Source organism: Pagrus major, chromosome 16 (assembly GCF_040436345.1).
Source record: "Pagrus major chromosome 16, Pma_NU_1.0".
In the NCBI taxonomy this organism is placed as follows: domain Eukaryota; kingdom Metazoa; phylum Chordata; class Actinopteri; order Spariformes; family Sparidae; genus Pagrus; species Pagrus major.
The window spans coordinates 17,364,709-17,387,984 of record NC_133230.1 but is presented as its reverse complement, the minus strand read 5'-3'; the positions used below and the strand labels follow the sequence as shown (position 1 = coordinate 17,387,984).

Sequence of the window (23,276 nt, the reverse complement as noted above, 5' to 3'; positions counted from 1 at the left end):
GTCAAACATTTTTAAGCAATGATAAAGGAATATAAAATGAAGAGAAGCAATATCACAGCAACAACTTCCCAAATATGTTAGATTAACTAAACAATGTGGCATTGCAACATCTCACATACTTTTAGCTGCAGCAGTTTTGAATTAAAATAATGTGATGTGTCATATTAACAATGTTTCAATCAGTATAGATGAGTAACATTGTTAAACAGCCTTAGCAAACAGTTCCAGTACTTTTTGATAATTGTAAAACAATGTTAGCGGTACTGTAATATAGTAAAAAAAAAATATATATATACTGCATAAACATCGTAGTATATAAGTTAAGTATCAAGTGCCAGTGAGCAGGAGCCCTCAGCTGTATTCAATATAAAACTGTAGCACCAATAATCCTCGAATTGGGCTGACAGAAAGGAATGTTTCATCTATTTTCAATGCACTGGTGCAACATCAGGTCATCAGCGTGATTAGCCCCATTCATTTTGAACTTGAAAGTGAAAACATGAAATATGGATTCCCACAAGAGAGGCTGCAAGAAATAAATTGTGCATGACAAGGTCACCATCAAAGAGCCAAGACACGGATGGTTCTAGTAATGGTGTTAAATGAGACAATCACAGCTGGAGATCCAGCATCAAGAGTCACGCAGGAGGTATGCACTAGGAAGGTGAGGAATATTAAAGTGGTCTGAATCACAAAGAGCATCCCAAATGCCAGGAACACAGAGAGACACCACTGCACAGATGCACACACACTCACACCACAGTTATGATTATTTGAAGCTTTTCACATGTTAAAGCCAGGCAGCTGAGACCTGAATGGGAAAAGGTCAGGGTGACTGAGGAGATCAATAATGATTGACAAAATAAATTCTCTGACAGAAAGGGGCAACAAGTGGGTGCAGTTTATTTCAGGGCTTACCGCAGCAATCCAAAGCAGATTGAAATCATGAAAGAATCACTGTTGCCAATTTAACACCATGTTTCAGATGTAAATAATCAATAATACATTCAACTTACTTGCTGAAGCTGTTCTTTACTTTCTTAGTGGGCTGTCACGGGGGTCATAAAATCCGGGAAATGAATGGTTCAACATTGAACTGAAAATATGCAGCTAATCAGATGCATCTCAACAGCATCGGTCAGTATTCGTACTGATATTTCTGACAAACTATACCCCACATTGCACCTAAAGATGACAAATTACATACTGACTTATTGTTACATTTATTATCATTTTGAAGAAAAGTCACCTGATTACATTTCTAATGAAAGCACACTGATTCCCTGTGGGGTCCCTGAAGAGGGGTCCCCTCTGTAAACTTTATGTTACACCCTGATGAGCATCAGAACCTGTGTCCATTACCCTGCTCGCCTACAGAATTAATTGAACTCAAAACAACAAAAATCTTCAAGAGGTTCAAGAAGAAAAAATATCTAAGTATTGAGATCAGGTAATATGATCATGTGAAGTGGAGTTGAGAGAAGCTGTTGAGTTGTAAAGGGCAGAGTGCACTTCAGTTTCTTTCTTTATACCAGTGACAGTGTGTGAGGAGCTTTCAAGGGCCTCATTAACACTCATAATTGCCTCTGTAGAGGCCAAATGTCTGAATATCTATAATCTGTCCTGCAAATTTGTTTATTTCTTTTATAATTTATTTTAGGATTGATTGAGCAGATACCAGTGCGATAGTTCCTTTGCGTTTATTTTTATTTATCACATTTTATTAGTCTTATTTATTATTTAAATTGCCAGTAAATGCCAAAAAGTTCTCTTCAGACCAGTTGTTTACATCTGCAGGCACATGGGTCTTTTTATTTAGAGTACCACGACTTCGATCCTCGCACCAAGCAGTTTACTGTCTGGATCCCGGCATTTAAATGCAAATTCAAAAGCGTCGCGCATGTGACCCCGTCGCCTGTTATTCACAGTCAAATTACTGAGTTTCACATAATGAAAATACTGCGCGCAATGAGCTGTCTTTATTTAAAGCGGAGGAGGAGAGAAGGGGGGTTATCCAAGGTGTTTGAGACAGATGAGGGAGGTGGGGGTCGGGGAGGAGGGAGAGAGGGAGGAGGCAGGGAGGGCAAATTGGGCGGACACATAAAAACTGCAAGGGGCCATAGATGCTGGATCATTTGGAAAGTCTGGTCGTCCCTGCGCACCGCCCGCCCTCACGAGCCGTACTGGAGACGGATAGGAAACCCTGCTGCAGACCCCCGAGCGCCGGCCTTCGCTCCTTCTCTTGTCCGCTTAGAGGTGTCGCTGCAAAGGATTAATGAGCCAAAAAGGCACCCAATCTCTCCTTTAAGGCTCATTTCGGCGTTTTTCGGCTTTACGCCTGGACTGCCTTACACCTTCCCGTTCATATTCACTTCATTCGAGGATACCTGTACCTCTACTGATGGTAAGCGCTCATCTACTCACACATTTACGCACCACAGAGGTTCAGCAGGGCAGCTTTTTTTACAAACTGGACCTGGTGAATAGAACAGGAGGGATCTCGTTGACAGTTTGGGTCTTTTGGTGTGTGTGCGCGTTTAGCCGACTTCACTGAGAGTTTGGAGAGCATTCCCGGCAGAAATGTCCATGGAAACGTGCCCATAATATTAGTACAGTCTGCTTCTGTGAAATAAAGTGTAAAAAAGTGTATTTGGAGACGAAATAGCGCATTGGCGGAGCTCGTAGTAGGTTAAAGCCTTTTGTGCCGGAGAGTGGAGCAGTGACAAGCCAACATACTGAAGTGAGGTCATTTCCAAACAGAGCGTCCAGTTTCTCAACACGTCTCTTCCTCCAACACAATTAAAATATTTACATTTTTCCGATTTGTAACTTTCCCCCCGACGTTTGGCACGGATTTTGCGCGATCAAACACCTGTGTCTGCTTCGTGTCATCCCGGTATGCGTAATGTGAAAGATGGAGATGACACAGCTCCAGAATCGGAAGGAAAAAAAAACATTGTTTATATCTTGAGCGCATTTTAAATAATTCTAATTCATTCCGTCTTTACGCACGTTTTCGACATTAATACCGAGCAGATGTAAAAACGGCACATTTCTGTCCTGCAAAAACATTACCAGATACCAGATGTTGATTCCGGTTTGTAATTGTCGGAGGGCATTGTAACGCAAGGACTCACATGTTTTCACTTGTTTTGTAACAACACCTGTTTTGCAACAAATGATCATATAGCGGAATTGTGACATTTAATACAGTAAAGCTGCAGCAGAGAGGAGCTCTGCGGCCTGCAGGCGCATGGCGTCCTTGGCACCACACTCCTTTACTTTTCAGCTCAAGTTTCTCTGCCACCATGCAGGGAAGCTGAGTTTCGACAGTGTGAAATCCGTTTAATATTAACGTAATTATATATATGTATTCACCAAAAAAAGATCACGTGCGCCAGGCAAAGAGAGGCTCATTTTATTTGGCTGGTTTTAGGAAAATATTGGCTCAGGTGTTGACTTTTTATGGATGCCACATTTGTATTATTTAACACTCTTCAGCCTGCTCACATTTCATATTTCATATCAGCATGAACAATCTCAGAAAAAAAGCCATGCAACTCATCAACCATATGTCGGAGCTTTTGCCTTCACAGCTAACAAAACCATTAACCTGCTCTCAGTGATCTCACTGACTGTGAATGTTCTCACTGTTGAAGTGCTGCTGAGAGCAAATAAAAAATCCCAAACCTACATTATTCGACAACAAGAGGTTTCCACCAGTCCAGGTCTCTGTTTTATTTCTGTCAACACAACTGTGAAGCCACAGTTGTTATTTCAAATCCTTTAAGCTTTGGTTATGACCCCTTTGTTATCAGGAGGGTAAACAAACCATTAAAATTCTTTTTTAAAGGACATTTCTATTTTTTCTTTGCCATTATTTGAAGAATCATTAATAATCTGCTTCATTATGAAGTCTAAACTTTAATAGCACCAACCAGAGAAGGACATTTAACATGAAATATCACTTTAAACATGTTGGTGAACTGATTACTGGCACCTAAAATGATCAAATCGGGCCAGAGATCTGGCTGTTTGTGGTAACCTGTTGCCCTCCACCCTCCCTCCCTCTCGCCTTCCCTCCCACCATCACTGTCAAATTCCTCAGGAAACACATCTGAAGAGCCATGTGCATAGTCTGATCACATTATCTCTGGTCAGGGAAAGAGAGAGAGAGAGAAAGAGAGAGAGAGAGAGGCCAAGGGGGATCGAGCAAAGCCAAGGGCAGTTGACTGCTCCGGCCTAATTGCACCCTGGTCTGCATTTGTTGTTGCAAAATGTGTCTCTGTCTGTCGCTCAGTTCAAAAGTATTCTGAGAGCGGAGCCGCTTTAAAGACGGGAATTCTGTTTTGCCCTCACTGTTTGACCAAGATGAGTAAATATGCTGATAAATGTGGTGGAAAATCTTTGAAAAAATGAACAGAGTTTGGCGTAACTGGAAATGTTTTTCTTTTTTTATCACCGCTGGTGAAAACAGGCCAGCAAAGTGAACGTGATGACTTTTTCCAGAGTTGAAAGTTCCTCCCTGTCTGTCTTACATCTTCTTTCATCATCATCGCACCACTTTGAGTGTCTGTCTGTTTTAGCCTGCAGCTTTGTCAGTGGCTGGTTACAGTTACAAGATGTTCTGTATGGTCAGTGTTTTTGAGTGCTATGAATCCCTGTAATCATGGGAGAGGCCCTCGCTGTACAATGAACGTTTGTTGTAAGAGATGTGCACACACACACACTCACTCTCTCATACACACACACACGTTATCCCCCACCCCATGGGTAATAGAGCTGATCATGTTCTGAACCCTCCTCTCCCCTTGCCACAGTTCTCACGAACATGCAAGCGGTGGCACACACTTATGCGCGCTCACGCACGCGCGCCGTTTAGCTCGTGCACACGCGCACCGCACATCACCCTTTCTTCGCACACACTGGATCTAGTGTCATGACCGAGAACTGGGGGGTCAGTCGGAGGTCAAAGTCTAATGCTGTTAGGAAAAAGATCCTTGATTGCATGTACAGTGAGCCATGCAGGGGCCGAGATACAAACCCAGACATGCTCACACACACACACTGTATGTCGCACACACACACACACACACACACACACACACACACACACACACACAATGTTCCTGTTAATGTGCATCCTCACTGTGTAGTAATGCTTGGGTGCTCTCCAGTGGAACGGGTTCCAAATGATGACCGAAGACCTACTTCGCTGTGTCTGCTCTGTGGTGCTGTTGTTGTGGTTAAAAATCCAGTAATTTTATTAGTGTGATTCAACGCCATTTAGCACATTTAAAGTGACGTGTAAAAGAATTGAATCATTAGAGCCCTAATGCTGCGCTTGTTAAACCTACCAGAAGGAGAAAAAAGACAGTTAAGGCTTGTTTTTAAGGGGTATTTGCAAGATTTTTGTGGGAGAAGCTATTAATTAAAGCCTACCTGTAGGTAGAAAGTTGATTTTCTAGTCTCATTCCCAACTTGTCAAATACTGCTTGGATTGGCGGCCTACCCGACCTACAATCCCAAAGCGTTGGGCTAGGGAAACATAAAGCGTCAGTATTACTATCTTACTAACAGGAATTTTTAAATTCATCCTCTGGAACAAACTCCAAGTACTATCAGTGATCATGTGGTTATATAAATATTAAATACGCCCTCCGATAATCCATACACACACCGGTGCTGGGTGTACGGCTCTTCTACCGATGACAGTGATGTCAAAGAGCAGAAGGCCTGTCATCAGCGTCACTACAACCTGTGAGATCCCTCAAGTGGGGAAGCGTTACCAAGAGATGAGCCCCTTTCGAGAGGCATGTATTGAGTTCCTTGTGTGCGGGGGGATAAAGGTTGACCGAGTTCACTTGGAGACGGTTTCTGTAAGCAAACAGCCCGTCTTGTTTTGGATATAGATTTTTACCACTCCTGATCAAAGAAGCGTTATCAGCTCTTTGGCTTGTGTGTGAACATGAGAGGAGACTTTCTGACTTTTTTTTCCAGTTGATGTCGGCACTTTTTCGCTCTGGGAGAGGAACTTACCATCACTGCTGAAGTAGCTGCTTTTGAAGTGGGTTTCTTAATCAATTTCTGAGACAATGTAATACTGTGATGAGGTGTGTTTTGCTGCCCAAGGCACCAGGGATCTGCTGTCTGTGTTGTGGCACATACCTCCTTACATTCCAGTTACAGTAAATAGCTAGCTTAGCCCATGAGCCAAAATGATAAGCCTTAAAGAGACACTGGTTCTCTCTCTTACCCACATGCGCTACTCTAAGTAAATAACATGTAACAGCCTCTGAATTGAGTATATAATCATGTTTTTTTATCTGTATCTTTCAGGAACAGGGTCACTCCAACGTTCTCCTGCAGCCGCCCAGCACCACCTAACATTTCCTGGAAGAACGTGTCCATTGACTGCTCCCAACAAACATGGACTGTTTTCCCATGCTTTATTTTCTGTCGGTAAGTGAGCGGACCATACCATTTCAATTTGTGGCATGTGACACATTTTTCCCCTTTCCTCTCCGTCCAACTCCCGATGGGGTGTTGGGCAAGGGCTTGTATGAGGAAGAGCTTTTTCAATTTAATGTGTGGCACATAGTCCTTGGTTTGCCCCGTGGCTTGTCAGAGGAGACTGTGAGGGACCGCGGCTCCTTATCGAGTTAAGAATTTGCTCTGACCCCAGGGCTGCCTCTTTTATTTGTCTAATCATAGTGGAGGAGGGAGGAGACGGGGGGGAAGGGAGGGAGCGTACGAGGAATGGCCCTCAGATTCCATTCAAAAAAGTTGTGTTCTTGAACCAGCTGTTTACCTTTGGAGGATGTCGCCAAAGATAAACTGCAACTGTGGTCTATCTGATTGGGGACTGCTTTACTGTAAACAAGGCAGCCTAGACTGTATAACCAATTAGAGTCCGCCTTCGGAGGGAGCAGTTAGAGAAGAGAGTGAAGACATGTTAGTTAAAAGAGAGGCCTTTCTCTCCCTTCGTTGTGTTTCTCTTTTGTGTTTTCCTCTGCTAATCTTTTATCTCCCTGTACCATCTCCCCCTCAGAGACATCATGATTCCTGGTAATCGAATGCTGATGGTCATTTTAATATGCCAAGTCCTGCTGGGAGAGAGCAACCATGCTAGTCTGATACCTGAAGAAGGGAAAAAGAAAGTACCGGGCCTGCAGGGTCGTTCGGCCGCTCAGAGCCATGAACTGCTGCGGGACTTCGAGGCCACGCTGCTGCACATGTTCGGCCTCAAGAGGCGGCCGCGGCCCAGCCGCTCGGCCACGGTGCCTCGCTACCTGCTGGACCTCTACCGGCTACAGTCGGGGGAGGCTGAGGAGGCCGGAGCGCATGACATCGCTTTTGAGTACCCAGAGAGGTCAGCCAGCCGGGCCAACACAGTGAGGGGCTTCCACCATGAAGGTAAGGAAAAAATAAAATGCACAAAAACTAAAGACGGAAATTTTCGTCTCAGCGGGAGGAGTGATGATAAATGGATAAATGTCAGCACAGAAACATTACACCATACTCATGGTCATTGTTGCCAGGCATTCCAATAATTTTGGTAGTAATATATTTCATTAGCATGGGCGAGGACTGCAAAGGCTTCAGGGCGAAAAAAAAAAGAAGAAACATTTCCTACATCCCTTGAAACATGATTGTAAGGCAGTTCCACCCATCTCACCATAACCAAGGAATCTAAGGATGTGGTCACCAAACTCTGTCTACAGAGGGGCAAAAAAATTCTGCTAGACAAGCTCTCAAGAGCCTCATTTGACAAAAGTCTGCATGTTTGGTTAGCAGCTGAAGGAAAAGCATACCTTCATATTACTGACTTACACTTCTCACCCCACCCAGCAGAACACGGCTTAAAAAAGCTTCAGTCTTGGCCTGGAATTGGAGTGTGCTCCTCTCTCATGTCTCCAGTTTATATGGAGGGCTCTTTTAGCAGGACCTTCCTCAACATGCAATTATCTTTAATGCTACTCTGCAGGCTTCTAAATAAAGCCCCTACTGCCAACAATGTGGGTGCTGAGAGCAGACGCTGCAGCTCTCTGAAGAGATGGAAAAACAGTCTCAGAAGCTGGTGTGATAGAAAGAGTGGAACGTTAGAAGGGTTCCTGGTCCTCATTGTGACGTGGGTCTGGTTAGCTTTCGCGACAAACGCAGAGGTTTCAATTAGTCTCGGAGAAACTCCAGGGTGAGGGATCTGTTGAATGTAAACTGAGGTTGGAAAGCGAGACTGAAACATGTCGGGTGAATGCTTGAAAGTCTTTGGCAGAGAGATGATTTACCAGACTTAGAAAAAGTGAGGGAGCAATCTTGCAGCGCGGTGAACTGAGGAAACCGGGGAGCTTTAGGGCTACAGAACATGTCTGCCCTGAGGGGGAGGAGTGAGGAAGGAGGGATGAGTCAGCCTTAATGGGGCTCGTCAAACACACTGCTAGTGGCAGCACACAGGAACACGCACTTACACGGCAGCGTACCAAGGACCTTCTCCGTGTGATGCAATGTGTGTGTGCGCACGCTTTCTTCTCTTTCGCTAAACTATGTTAATAATACGATTTGAGGCCTTTTGAGTGGGAGTGCTCGCTTTCATGGAAGCACCATTGTGCAATAGAGTGAATCATCTGACTGATCCGTCCAAAACACTGTGAGGTATTACAGTCTGCAGCAGACGGATGGTTTACAGGATAGGTGAAACGTTTAACCTTTTCTTCTTGAATTCAGAAAGAAAGATGGGTTTTTTATTGGTTTGCGTAACAGGTGACATCGCCCTGATTTTTTTTTTCTTTTAAATAAGACTACAAAGCAGACGATTCTGAATAAGCTTTGGTTGAGGGATCTGAATACACTGAGTTCCCTGGAAAGACCTCCTTTCCCATTGGCTTCAGATAAATGAGATTCTACTGTATCGTCTGACTCCTTAATGATTATTCACGATGAAAATGATAAACGTCTTAAGTGAACAAACTGCAGAGCTAATCAGAAACACAGCAGGTTTTAATAATGAGAACCACCTGGGCAAGATTAGGGCCTGGGTGTGAAATAACAGGGGTGGATTGAGCAGGAAAATAGTAGACACAACATTCCTTTCCCCAACAATGGTGATCTTGCCAGAAATCTGCAGACTGAGCGTGGAACAGGGAGCCTCCACTGTGTTTATACTGTAGCTGTGGTACGTTAATCACCACCCTCCTTGTAATGCATGTTTCAGCAAAGTGCTCAGAGAAAGGCATTGAGAGAAGGGCTGGGTAATCCTTATAGATAGATAAGGAAGTGCGGACGATGTATATTTATATTACTGAATACCCCAGAGGCCTTGAAAAGTGTGTAAGCACATAAGTTTGTGTCAATTAAGATATGTTAGAGTGAGGAAATGTGAGGTGAGTGTGAGTGTTTCATAGTTTTAGAGATACAGTATTTTCATGAAAAACTTCAACATCTGATGATGTGTTTGCTTTCTCCACATTGCATTAGTTAAAATGAAAAGTTCTGACTTGCAGCGAATAAAACGTCCCGTATTTCTCTTCATTTTCAGAGCACATGGAAAGCGTGCATGAGGGAGATGATGGAGAAACCATGCCCCTTCGCTTCCTGTTCAACCTCACCAGCATTCCAGAGGACGAGCTGCTCTCTTCCGCCGAACTGAGGCTCTACCGTCATCAGATAGACGAGGCCGTCGCTGACACCCTCTCACAAGACCAGGGGCTTCACCGGATAAACGTGTACGAGGTGCTGAAGCCACCGCGCAAAGGGCAGCTAATCACGCAGCTCTTGGACACGCGGCTCGTGCGCCACAACGCGTCACGCTGGGAGAGCTTTGATGTGAGCCCCGCCGTGCTGCGCTGGACTCGTGAGGGCCTCCCAAATTATGGGCTGGCCGTGGAGGTCCTGCACCTCAACCAGACGCCGAGCCACCAGGGCCGACACGTCCGCGTCAGCCGCTCGCTACACCGGGAGCCTGGCGAGGACTGGGAGCAGCTACGCCCCCTTCTGGTAACCTTTGGCCACGATGGGAAGGGTCACCCGCTGACCCGCCGGACCAAGCGCAGCCCCAAGCAGCGGGGCCGTAAACGCAACCGCAACTGCCGGCGCCACGCACTGTATGTGGACTTCAGCGATGTAGGCTGGAATGACTGGATAGTGGCGCCCCCTGGTTACCAGGCCTATTACTGCCACGGGGAATGCCCCTTTCCTCTGGCGGATCATCTGAACTCAACCAACCATGCCATTGTTCAGACACTGGTGAACTCTGTGAACAACAACATTCCCAAGGCCTGCTGCGTGCCAACAGAGCTCAGCGCCATCTCCATGCTCTACCTAGACGAACATGACAAGGTGGTCCTAAAAAACTACCAGGAAATGGTAGTGGAGGGCTGCGGCTGCCGCTAACACACAGACTTACTAGAACTCGGACTTGAAAAAAGCAACATGGACGCTAAAACAAATCAGAAGGTCTTTACTCCCAAAAATGTTCACTTGGACCCTTATTTATAACTTTTATGTTGAGGTGTATGTTTGTCTCACTTTTTTTTTGTTTCTTTGACAATATGATCATATATTTTGACAAAATATATATATTTATATCTACATATTAAAAATAAATTGAGTCCTTATTTTAAACATAAAAAGCTGTACAACTTTTCATAATGTACATTAGATTGTATAAGGTTTTTTTTATTGAGAAAATAGTAAAAACAATCTAAAAAGTAAAGTTTATTTACTGGTAATATTTATTGCTTTCATATGATATACATTTTTGGAGAAAAAAATAAAAACATGAATTGCTTCTGATGACAACTTCGAGCAGATCACAAGACGCACCCTTTGTGTATTTGCGTAAATAAGAGCACGGCGTGAATTTACCACAGCACACTCGGTGGAAATAATCAGAAATGTACATTGACTCTAATTCACTTCTTTTGATCCTGACAAGCCCCTTACGACAAAAAACATATTACCTTCTTGTAAAATATCTGTAATAACTATCTCCTATGAGAGGGTTGTAAGAATGAAAGTGGACAGTAATTATTTATTACTGTTTGAACATGAATTGGATTTAAATTCTACCCTGATTTGAAATGTGCTCAAATCTCTTTTCAGCTAAAAGAAAGATAAAAGCAGAGAGATCTTTCTGATGCTCTGTCTTCTCCCAAATAAAAATTGTTTGGTTCATTATCTGGCATCTCACCAGCTCTGAATGTTTCACACTTCATCAAAGAAAGACAAATAAGGGGAATTCTCCTCTTGCAGTTCTGCATTTTCCGCAATTTTTAATCCTGTTTTCGACGACAGAAGCTGTTACAGGAGTGGTATGCCATTTCAAAGCTAGCAGGCCTTTGGGTTGGGGCCGTATTGTTCTCAAATTTCACTTTTATGTCAATTAGGCTAACATGTGGTGGTTGGACACTCGCTAATCCAATTGCAGTCGGGGCGGCTTGTTGAGCCTGACTGTGGGAGAGTGATTCTATTGTTCTTGACGTCCCCACATTGGGGGCATGATTGTGGCCGATGCGTCCTGCCCTGATACAAGGCGGCTGAGTCCTCAGAAGAATCAAAGGTTAGACGCTCTGTCTCCTGCCTTTGTCTTCAGCGGCTCATGCCGGCAGAGCAAAGACGCCTGTCTCCAACCTGTGCCCCATCACACAATAGGCTTCTACATCACTTATTTACAAGCTGACGGCTGGCCCAAATTATATGATAATGTTTAGAGAGAGCGACTCCTTTGAACTGCTGGGGGACGTTGCCTGGGCTTTGTTTAGTGGAGGGTGCCCTGTACATCATCATGTCTGATGTACAGGGTGCAAACACCACTATTATCAGCATTTAAGGGATTTTTTAAAACACACTTTAAAGGTGCACGATGCAGTTTTTAATCAGAGGAGAAAGATGTCCATTTAATGATTTTTCTTATGCCTAAACAAACTAAATAAACACACTCTCTTCATTTCATGACTGAATAAACTGAATAAACAAACTGATCTTAAAGGACAACACAATTTTTCATACTGTTTTACTTTGTTTTATAGTTGGCGGACTCTGCCACCTTCCTAGCTTCAAACAGTGTTCAGGAGACCTCATTTTCTTCTGAGAACACCTTGCTTATTCAGTTAAGGAAAAAAAATATTTCTGAGTTTGTAGTATTACCTCATTAATGTTGCAAATTGAGTTTGAATTTCCTCTCCAAAACTACATAGTGCCCCTTTAATGTGTTATTTTTACATGAAAAAAGTACAAATTTAGGTCCACACAACTTTTTTAACTTAAAAAATAAAAATGAAAATCTTAATTGGTATGTTGTGACAAATAAAGAAGCTATAACATTAGGTGGTTTATTTTAATGACAAGTCAGGTTTTCTACTGGAGCTTGTGCAGGCCCCCCAGGCCCTCTAATGGCTGCTGGGCTTCTCTTTGATGCCCGCATATCAGCTTCAAAAACGAGGCAGACCGCTAAAGGACGACAAGACGGAGAAGAATTTCATTTTGAAGTGGCTGAAGGCAGAGGAGCGGGTGGGAGGTACATGTATGTGTGTGTTCGGGAAGAAGAAGGGGGGGGGGGGGTCTTCTCAGCAGCTTGACAGTGCAATTACAACATTTCAACTAATCTCCCCCTGAAGTGAGATAACATCAGCCAGTTATGATAATTGTCTTGCCTGTTCATTATCCCACTACCCTACACAAAGAGAGGATGCATGTTTATTAAAAGGCCCAGAGAGAGACGTTTATTTAAGCTCAGCACACCCAGTGAGCCTGCCATTACCAGCCAGCCAGCCAGCCAGCCAGCCAGCCTTGAGTTGTGCCATTAAAGCCTTCAGCAGCATCATGCCACAAGTCCCAAATGCTTCACTGAGTGTCATCAACCATGTGATTCTTAAGAACTTCAGGAAATAGATAGATAAATGTGAGTGTGTGTGAGTGAGTGTGTGTGAAGCGAGGTAGGGGAGGGGGGTTGGGGTCAACTACAGAATGAGTCCTTAAAAACAGATTGAGGGCTTTGTCATTCCTATATGACGTGCCACTCAGTCTCCTGTAAGTGCTCGTTCTCACGCAATTACAGGTGAGTCATTATGCAGCAGGTCTATTGACACTGCTCGACTAATTGACTGGGCGAAGTCTTCAAAAAGCTTTTTATTTGGACGTTCCACCGTAAAAGCCGAATGTTTATAGACAGTAAACCTCCTCGCAGGAACAAAAGGAAGATGATCCTCGCTTGCATTGCCTGGTTTGAGTGGGCGCGCTCCATACCTCTGTCTCTGAAATCTTCCTTTCTTTTCCCTCAGAGCTACCAGATGTTCGAGATCTGAATGTGTGTGTATTGTATGGTATTGTTTTTATTGCCAGTGTGAGCAGATGTGATTTAACTGAAAAAAAGCGACACCATCCCTGACGTTCTTGGTTGCCACAGCCTGTGGAGTGATTTCTACGTAGAGGGCTCGGGATGGTTTTCCCTGGAAAATCCAAAGGATGTGACGTGCCTTGCCTCTCTTTCATATATCGTATTTATGTTTAGCTTATGTTTTATGACAAACTTGCTGATTTTAGCCAACGAAAATAATGTAAAGGCTCAAAGCAAAGGTGTATGACTAACAACTGGTTTCTACTAGCCAAGAGCGATGCAAGGCAAGGGTGCACAAATAGCTAACTAAGATAAGGTTAGCCAGCTAGTTAGTTGCTTTAAGCTGCTGGGAGCTCTATCGTCGTTTTAGTTAACTTCCTGTCTGCAGCAAACAGGAGGATCCTGCTCTATGTGTGTGTACGAGCAAAAAGGGCCGCCTCTTCATGGAGCTCCTTGTCCTGATTCGATAAATTGGGCAGGGATACCAGAATGATGCTCTGCACTGATGTCATTAAAAGCAAGGATTTTAAAATATATATTTTACATTGTACCTTTAAAGAGTTCAGTTTTTGACATAAGGTATCTGTAAAGAAAGTTTTCAGAGTTAGAGTTGTAGCTTTACACCGCACGTTCCTTTTAAACAGCTCACAGGTTGCATAATATACGACTGGGCAAAAAGCTAGCTCCAGTGTTAAGAAAGACTGGCCAGAAGAATAAAACAGCAGGGAGAATATAAAGTGTTATAGTTTTGTCTTGTCGACCTGCTGGGAGATGTTTGGTGAGTAAGTCTTACCACCTGTTAAAAAAAAATCCTCACCCTTCCTTTAATGTTTTAACTCGGTTACATTAACTAGTGCTACACAATTACTTTCTTTCACCTCCAACTCTTTCTGTGATCTATAATTTTCTACATCAAATCACCAGTCAGCATGAAATTATGGATTTGGTGACTGAATGTAGGACCCGAGCTTGATTGGGAGGTGACATTTAATAAAACACCCAAAATCATTATTTAAACAAAACCAAAATATATCTAAATGACCGTATTGCACATTCAGTTACATTAAAATCAAAATAAGTGATAAGAGACAGAAGCAAGGTTTGGAGACCAAGCTGAGTTATTTATTCTTCTAACCATTTACTGCAGACCTCTAACAGATGATTCACTTCATACCCTCACCAGTAAATTTTGTTGGTAGTCAAGGTTTGGAGAACACTGAGGAAATTCAATAAATAAATAAATAATAAAACCTGGTAATGGGTTCATTCTGAAGCTGTTTCTGCTGTTCTGAGTTTTCCAAATATCATTTCGAAACACCAAAAAAAGAAAATTGTGCACACCTAAATCACATTAGAATGGTGGCAGAAGTTTTGAAAAGCACTAGAGATTTCAAAACATCTGCAAATAAAACCAAAACTATCTGCAGGACGAGACACCACAAGAGCCAAAAAAATGTTCCTTTAGTTTGGTTGAACTGAACGTTCACAGTTGCACTCTCCTAGTTAGTCAGTTTATTTATTCATTTGGCACGGACAAAGCAGTAAGTTTGGTGCTTGCAACATGCGACCATGCACAAGAACCAGATGCTAATTTACAACACCTGTCCATGCAGGGCTGTTTCTAGCTCTTTTAAGGGGGTCCTATGCCCAAAGTCTTTTAGAGGCCCCTATTTTGTGAAACTATAGTGGGTGATTCCAAACCGTCTAAGTCGTGTATTTAACATTTAAATGCATCAATGTGTCACAAAAAGACGCTAGGTCTGTTGAAAACTCTTAACGTCTTTTTTAAAAAAATCTTAAAGGTAAATTAAACCCACAGAAAATGATAATAAATGGGACGCACTGGGGTTTCCCTATATCAAGAATCTCCTGAAAACTTACAGGATTGCAACCACATAGTCTGCATTTAGTCAGCAACTCAAATTATTACAGGAAGGAAGGAGGAAAAGAAAAAACAAAATAATACAGATACAATACAACACAGGTATTGAATCAGTACCGTATAGGTACAGATACAGATGTTGAAAGAGCAATGTTGTTTCTCTTCCAGCCATGATTTAACACCTCTGTTAAAAACATTAAAGTTGAGTTGCTGTACAAGAACAAGTGTTTATGGACCATGTATTGAGGACTGGATGCGTCACCCTGTGCTGTGCTGCAGTCCCAAACTGGAAAGAGTTAGTGGATGCTCTCTTGTTCGGCTCTCTCTGTTCGGCAGAGAATCAGGAGGGGCTATTGTGATGATAGCTCATGTCAGTGCTGCTCGGGGGTCACGGCCTCTTGTTTCACTCTCCCACTCATACTTCCACATGCATGCATATACACGCACACGCATTCTTTCTTATACACTTTTCCAGGGTATATCATTTTTACACAAAGACACGCACGCACACGGACACACAGGTCTGAAACCTTAGACCCTTCCCGCTGTCCATCTGTAGGGGTTATCTGTGTGACACCTCCTCTCACCCCTGTCTGTGACTCATCTCCACTCATCACGCACACCTCGGCGCTAGCACATGGCAGCCGGGACGCTCCACGGTGCATTTAAGGGGATAAGGCTGTCATCGATGGAATACTTCGACCTCGGGGTCACAGGCACAAAGCGCATACACACAGACACACGGTGCGTACAGTGCAGGTAGTAATGGGTAATAGTAGAGGAGAATTTTACTCTGCAGGGTTCAGACACAGGTGAAGATCATTTCTTTAGCGCTGAAACAATCAATTAACAGAAAACTAATTGACTTTATTGTTTTTAATAAGCAATTAAAACCCCTCAATACACACTGGATATGTTGTTTACACATCATCCTACATGTCTACACCATTTTGGATGGATCCCTTTTACAGTGCAGCAACTGATGCTTATAACCTCCGTCTCAGTTTGTTGTTTGGTTGGTTTGTTACCACAATTACACAAAAACTACTAAATGGATTTCCACGAAAGTTGGATGGAGGATGGGTCTCGGCCCAGAATAGACCCCATTAACTTTTGGTGCAGATCCGAATAAAGGGACGGATTCAGGGTATTTTTTCTCACTTTATTTAACATGGGCGATAGGGTGTTTTTTTCTGAGAAATTAACATTGTTTTTGTTATGTTTTTCTCAGGTAATAATGCATCAGTCTTGATGATGGTGTATTTAGGTGGCTTGTATCTGTGAGTGAGTACAAAAGGCGACTGTTAGGCCTCAGTGAAGGTATGCGCTTTACTGGGTGCTTAGACTAGTAGTTTTACAACATTTTGAAGTAGTCTCTGGGTGTTCAACTACATTCATTTGCCGAGTGACACAAGTTGTTAACTTACCTTTTTGCCCTTTTTTTGTGTAGTTAACCACTGAAACAAATTTTTCGAGGGGCTTTTTGTGGCATATTTATTGTTTGCTGTTATGTCAACCATCAAACAAGAATGCAAAATGCTGGTGCCAACGGAATTTGTTTTTTGGGACTGTAAGTCAGACGAAACAGGCAATTTTAAGGAGTAAGATATGTCTTATTATGTAGAAATTGATTGATGTTTGTTTCACTATTTTCTGACATTGTATAGCCTAAAATATTAATTGATCAATTGAAAAAATAATGGCCAGATCAGTCGATAATGAAATTAATAGATAGTCGCAGCCCTGTGTTGAAGTGAATTTGAGGACAAAGAAAACACACTTGTTGCAAGCCAAAAGACATAAACTGATTGACAGTTGTTAGGGTTTTGGTCATTCTCACCCTCTCTGAGCTTCTTTTAACTCACTGTGTGTGTATGTGTGTGCGCATGTCTTCACATGCACCCTTAAGTATGTGTGCGCGTTTACAAAATCTGCAGTCACTCGCTCTGTTCAGGCTGTTAGCAACCCTGATGTCTGTCAGTGGTGTTAGAAGAAAAACAATGAAGGCCTCTCAAAGAAAGCTTAATAACAGTAATTGCTGCCTGAGTGATTAGAAAGAGTATCAAATATTTCCATCCTGACAACTGTTCCCAAACAAAGCGTACAGGAACAGGCGGTCGGGGGGCCGTGGAGTGTGTGAGTGTGTGTGTAATGGGGGTTACACACTGACTGTGTGATTAAACCCCCTCGACACTCGTTTCTCTCACCAAGCCTCCCCGACTGGGAAGGGATCGCAGTGGAAATTTCCACTTGTCGGAGAAACAACCTGCAGGTTTAAAATTCGGTGTCAAGTGCCAGTGTCGCTGTGTGGACGGAATGCTTCTTTTGTGGGCGAGTCTCTGGTGTAATTTCGGGCAGGGCAGGGTGTCCCTGCAGTAGGCCTTTCTTCCTAGGGCCCTGTGCAGTTTCATTAGATACGGCTAATGAAAAGATGGCTGCTGGACAGCCCGGCCCCCCGACGCTCCTCCGGCCTGTATTTAGTGCCCCCGCCTCGCATCTCCCACTGAACAGGTGTGCCGGCTGGCCCTCCAGCACTGCTCCGACTCACTGAAAACACTTTTCATCCCCATGTTTTCTTTAACGGCCTACTTGAGTGTTATTTTCACAAGTTCATTTTACAACATTATTTTCATTTAAAGCCGCTTGTTTGCTTCCATTACAGGTCTTTTTCTTTTTATAACTTTTTATTATCCACACAAAGACACTCCTGTTTCCTGTTAGAATAACAGCACTTCTTTACTTCATACAGATAGCAACAGGCCTGAACCAAGGACATGAAATAAACCATTTTTACATGTATTTAAATGTATTCATGTATAGCTTCTTGTTGATAGCTTTCCATAGTCTTGACCATTTATGTTACTGTAACTTATTAAAAAAATATAATACACAACTTCTTTTGTTTTTTCTTTTGTCTTTTATACCCACTTTTATATCATTTTTTGTTTCTTTTTGTTTTGCTTATTATTGGATTTTTTATTTATTTGTTTTTTTAAAGGTGCAGTACAAAAAAGTGTGAGTTGGCCACCTTGAATTCAACAAATAGGGGCTGCATATCACCAGAAAAACTGCTGACTGCTGCTAAATGTAATCTTTTTATAGGCTACATCCATGAGTGTAGCTCCTGCTGGCTTGTTAGCTTAGTTAGCAATGCAGCTAGCCAGATTACCAGGGTAGTTTTGGTGTTTCCTGCTAACTTCAGTGGGTGTCTCTTCAAAACAATACATCGACTTCTTTGCCATAACATCTAAAAAGTTATCTCTTCACAATCTGCTGATAATGTTTATTTTTTGAATGTTTTGAACTAAATTCTTTCACATTGCTCCTTAAACAGTTGCTATTTGTGATGTATTACTCTTTTGTTCTGCCATTCTGATAGAGTTTTCCATTATATAATATTTGAGTTGTTAATCGTGTTGAGATGTTCATCAGTCTGGGCTGGTTGCATGTTTAACCACGTCAGCCTAAGTATGGGTGTGGTGACTATTTCTAAACCCGATGGAGATCCAACTTGGATCAAAATTTGATCTTTTAAAGTAAAATTATGGTGTTGAGATCAAATTGCAGGCATTACTCTTCTCACTTTGAGCACTTTTCCATCAGACAGGGCTCTCACGCACAATCTACTCAAACAAATTTGAGAAGAAGCTCGAAGTTCATCTTTCACGTGAATATTTATTGTTTGTGCTCTTGCCTCTACTGAAAACAAGTGGCAACACAAAGTGTCACATATTCCTCTCACATCCTTGTCTTTATTTACACATATGGCAGGAAATTAAAGACAGTGAGTAAGGCGAGTATCCCTCATTTAACAATCTCCACCGCTCTGAAGCCTCTGGCAAACTGAGACGTTGTAAAAAAGCCTCCTGTAATTAGACAAAGCTGTTTATGCACAACTGCTCCATCTCATTCCCCATGCGCTTCCCTATGAAGCACTAATTTGCCTTTCAGCGTGATAATAGTTGATATACAGTATGGTGTCATCTGGTGACAGCTCATTGTTTTGCTCTGGTTGGTTACAGAAGCCTATTTCGGCCACTGGCAGCTTCTCCCTTTTCAGGTGCATAAATATCTGAGAAGAGAAGCGGTGTTTGGTTGGAGTCAGATCTCAGTGTTTATTTGCTAACAGACTCCCTCTGTGTTCATACGCTGACCCTTTGTGTGGCTCTCTGAGAGGCAGGTGGATTGTGCCCCTGGCTTGCGAGCTATAGTTTGAAAGCAACAACTTGAAACCGGAGCTGTAACACGACCCCGAGGCAATTAGGCCCACAATGAGGACGTTTTTTTTGCATTCACCCCTTTTGTGTTGCTAAATACTATTTAAGAGCGAATAAAATGAGGAACCTGGGTGCATGGGCAGGGAGGAAAATGTACGAGCACGTAGCAGATCAGCAACAGAAGTGTTTGTGCCATGTACATTAGTTGAGGGAGTTGCTCCAACGCATGCCTGTCCTTTGAAGTCGCTCTACCTTGTTATGTATAAGCAGGGAGGGGGTTTGGGTGCGGTGGACAGCACTGGAGGATGCAAGGCTGATGCAGTCCGTTTTGGAGGGGGGTTTAGCGCCGCAGACCTTTTCACAGACAGACTGTGGAAGCGGGTAAAGGTGCAAGAGAGAGACCCTCCTCCTCCTCTCCCTCCTCCCTTCCGTTGCTATATAACCTTCTTTGAATGGAGTGTGTCTACCGGATCTGCCCAGGATGAAATGTCATATCTTAGACTGATCCTTATCTCTTAATCGCTTCCTTTGTCTCCCATGATTCCCCAGACCCTCCCTGACTTCCCTCCTCGGACATGGCTCTTTGATGTGTCAGCCACGGTTAGGGACGCTGGGGGTGGGATATTTGTGGTGTGTGCATGCATGTGTGTGTGTGTGTTTTAAAGTGGCGGTCTGGTTCTGCTCTGAGCTAACAAGAGCCCCAGAGGTTATCAAGACTCGATGGTGGAGGAGACCACTGGAAGGGGTTTGGCGCTTTGCGTCTCTTGTGGTTTTGCAAGATATGGTGTGTGTTGTTGCATTCATACAGTAATTGTGTATGTTCCCTGTGTGTGTGCCGGAGGGCTGGAGTTACGTGTACTATAGACAGCAATGTGTTCCCATGTGTGTGTTTTATAAGACTCTTCTCAGGGTAAAAGCTGGTGACACATCAACCTCACAAACTTTCTCCAGGGCTTTAAACAGATGTTTCCATGGGCCACAGACAGTTAAATGTGAAACAAATGTAAGAAATGTCAAAAAGAGTGCACAAAATATGGAGTCAGGATCATGGAGCAACAGACTAATAGCGACAATTGAAAACAACCCTGCCTGACCCTTTGCTGCTGCCAATGAATGAAACAGGTCCCAAGAACAAAAGAAGTATGCTTCAAAATTTCCCTTCAATTCATGCTGATCCAATTTTTTATACATGTTTTATGTTTTTTTTTAATGTATTATAGAGTGAGCTATGAATTTAAGACTAGTTAAAACTAATTTTACTTTCACATCCTTGTATTTAATTCATTAATCTGCAATGTTGGCTTACATTGGTCTTGGGGCATTATTTTTTCACAGCCTTATTTTGTTACCCATTTCTACAAGAGCAAAGATGTTCGTCAAAGTCCCCTTGACTAAACAGAAAGGGTTAAATCTTGAATGTGTCAAAAGGTCTCCAAATAAGCTCCTTCAAAACAGCCATGTCCCTGGAAACACACCCAGACTGATCCTTATTATTATTAATTGCCACTGTTAGCTTTAGTCTTGAGCTAATGCCACTGCTGCTCTTGCTGTAAAGCCAGATGGGCTCGTTAACTTATACTGTATATTTGAATTCAGCAGGCAAGCAGGAATATTAGACTTGAGATAAAAGAGACAAAACATTGTAGCCTATAGCTCCCCAAACAGAAAACAGCCGCTGATCCAACAGATACGGCAGGTTTCATATTTTTGCCCTCCCTGCCTCCCTCCAGTTGGCCCCTTCATCATCTGCACTGATGAAGTTTCCATATTTATACGCAGGTTTAAATAATTCAACAAAAGAAAAGCGAGAGTGGCCCGAGGTCTAATCTAACACACAGTAGATCGAATATTTCTGACCTCGCTACCTCCAGTTGACCCAGAATTCACTGCTCTAATGAACTTTCTTTGTTGAAGATACGAGTGAATAGAGGCCTCAAAAACTCACAAAAGGAGAGGAAAGATAGTGGGAAGATTCAAGTATAGGGAGGAATCAGATTAGTTCTTTCAATTTAAATAGTTAGTTATTGATATACAGAACATTTATTATAAACAGAAGCTACGAAATGGTTGCTCAACTTGCAGCCAAATTCAATTCTCTCATAACTTAGTCTGTCAGTATAATGAAAACAGGTGAGCAACATGATTAAATGTTAATAAAAGAAGAGTGGAATGAAATGGAAAAAACTAGTCTGAGGGAGTACAGCCAGACCTTTTGGGTTTCATTTGGGGTAGCTGAAGGATGCCTGCTTCAGGATTGTCAAAAATGCTCTCTGTCTGCTTTCCCAGATCTCCAGTAGGAAGGTGTGTGTGTGTGTGTGTGCTATTTCTGTCCTGTGTGTGTGCGAGAGCAAGAGAGCAGAAGGAGACGGACCGTGAGAAAAGGAAAAAGACAGAGACCTTGTTTGAAAAGGCTTGTATCTTCCAACACATCTCCGAGCAGATGTATACCGTCATATCTTTAAACATGTGACTATGTGTCAGTGGAAAATGTACGTGTGTCTCCTATCACAGCTCATTGTTGTCTGTTTGGCTCATTTTGCCGATCCAACATCCGGAGGCTCATTCTTTGGTCCCTGAAGGAATCTCGGGCTGAAGCCAGGGGGTGATGGGGGCACATTGTCTGCACCCTCTGGTGGCAGGATGCAACAGCACAACCTGTCCTTTTGTGTTTTGTGTGTGTGTCCGTGTGTGTGTCCATGCGTCAGCTAAAGAACGTGCTTCCTCAGGTGAGAGCACAATACTGTATGTTTGTGCGGGGAGGCCACCCAGCATCAGCTGCATATCCTGACAAAGATAGGAGACCTGGCTTACAATTAGAGGTTTTTGCTACAGCCAAAAGCAACATTGTTCACTTCAGTGAAAGAGCGGGGGCCCTCACTGCGTCCTAAACCACCTGGAGATGCAGGAGGGCGGAGGCGAGTGGAAAGTAGAGGGAAGAATAACAGCATTAGTGTCAGAAAGAAAATGTCACCATAAGAACAGATACATCAACATGTAACGGTAAGGCTATTATTATGCAGGCTGGGTGGATTCTCAAATAAGCAGCATTGTTTCAGCAACTGCTGTATCTGTGTGTATTTGCACATCCAAGCTGGTGTAGAGAGAAAATAAGCCAGCACTTTCCCCAGATTTAAGTCTAAGCTTGAATAAACTCTGACACTCCCTCCTTTGCGAGCGATTGTCGAGAGGCTGTTTGTTGCTCTTGGCATGAACATACACAACTGTATACATTTAGCTGTGGACATTTGGGACACTCAAGAGTGAGATCATTAACATATGGGCCGAGCAGTTAAGGCCTGCAGCCACGAGCCCTAAGGGAAAGCCTGGCTGTGTATGTGAATACTGATCATACACTTGAGGTATTATTACCTCTCCTTGTGTGGAAAAAGCTTGTTCACTAAGGCATAAAACTGAGCAGGTGGCAGACAAGCAAACAAATCAACATGCATTTGTATTATTAAAAGTCGAACTAAAAGGAAAAGTTAAGAGAAGACAGATGCTGTGACATAGCAGCAGGAGACAGTTAGATAAAGAATATGAAATTGAAGAGGAGAGGATATGAGGAAAAATATCTGAGTGAGATAGATTGGAGATGGATTGATACCCTCTGAGTACCTTGAAATGACTGTGAAATCTCAATGTGGCTTGGCTATTGAAGTGACAATAACTCTCCTCAACAAGATGATCAGTAAAGCTGAGGCTGGCATCCATGCTGGCAGTGCAGTTTTTCTTTCGCTGGGGCTCTGGGCAGACAAGCTGTAATGTCTGATCATAGTGCAGGCTGGATCCTCTTCTGTTAGTCTGCGTAGCTTGCCACACGTGCGCCAAATAGTTGTTTGGAAGT

The 23,276-nt window shown here is 43.0% G+C and overlaps 1 protein-coding gene across 1 annotated transcript; it reads left to right on the top strand.

Annotated features, from left to right (window-relative positions):
- The first annotated feature begins 2,191 nt into the window (after positions 1-2,191).
- Positions 2,192-10,711, top strand: bmp4 (bone morphogenetic protein 4). The gene is made up of 4 exons (XM_073484486.1): positions 2,192-2,404; positions 6,340-6,462; positions 7,052-7,416; positions 9,536-10,711. Exons 3-4 carry the CDS (start codon positions 7,059-7,061, stop codon positions 10,387-10,389), a joined length of 1,212 nt encoding a protein of 403 aa, XP_073340587.1. The 5' UTR covers positions 2,192-2,404; positions 6,340-6,462; positions 7,052-7,058; the 3' UTR covers positions 10,390-10,711.
- Positions 10,712-23,276: the final 12,565 nt, after the last annotated feature.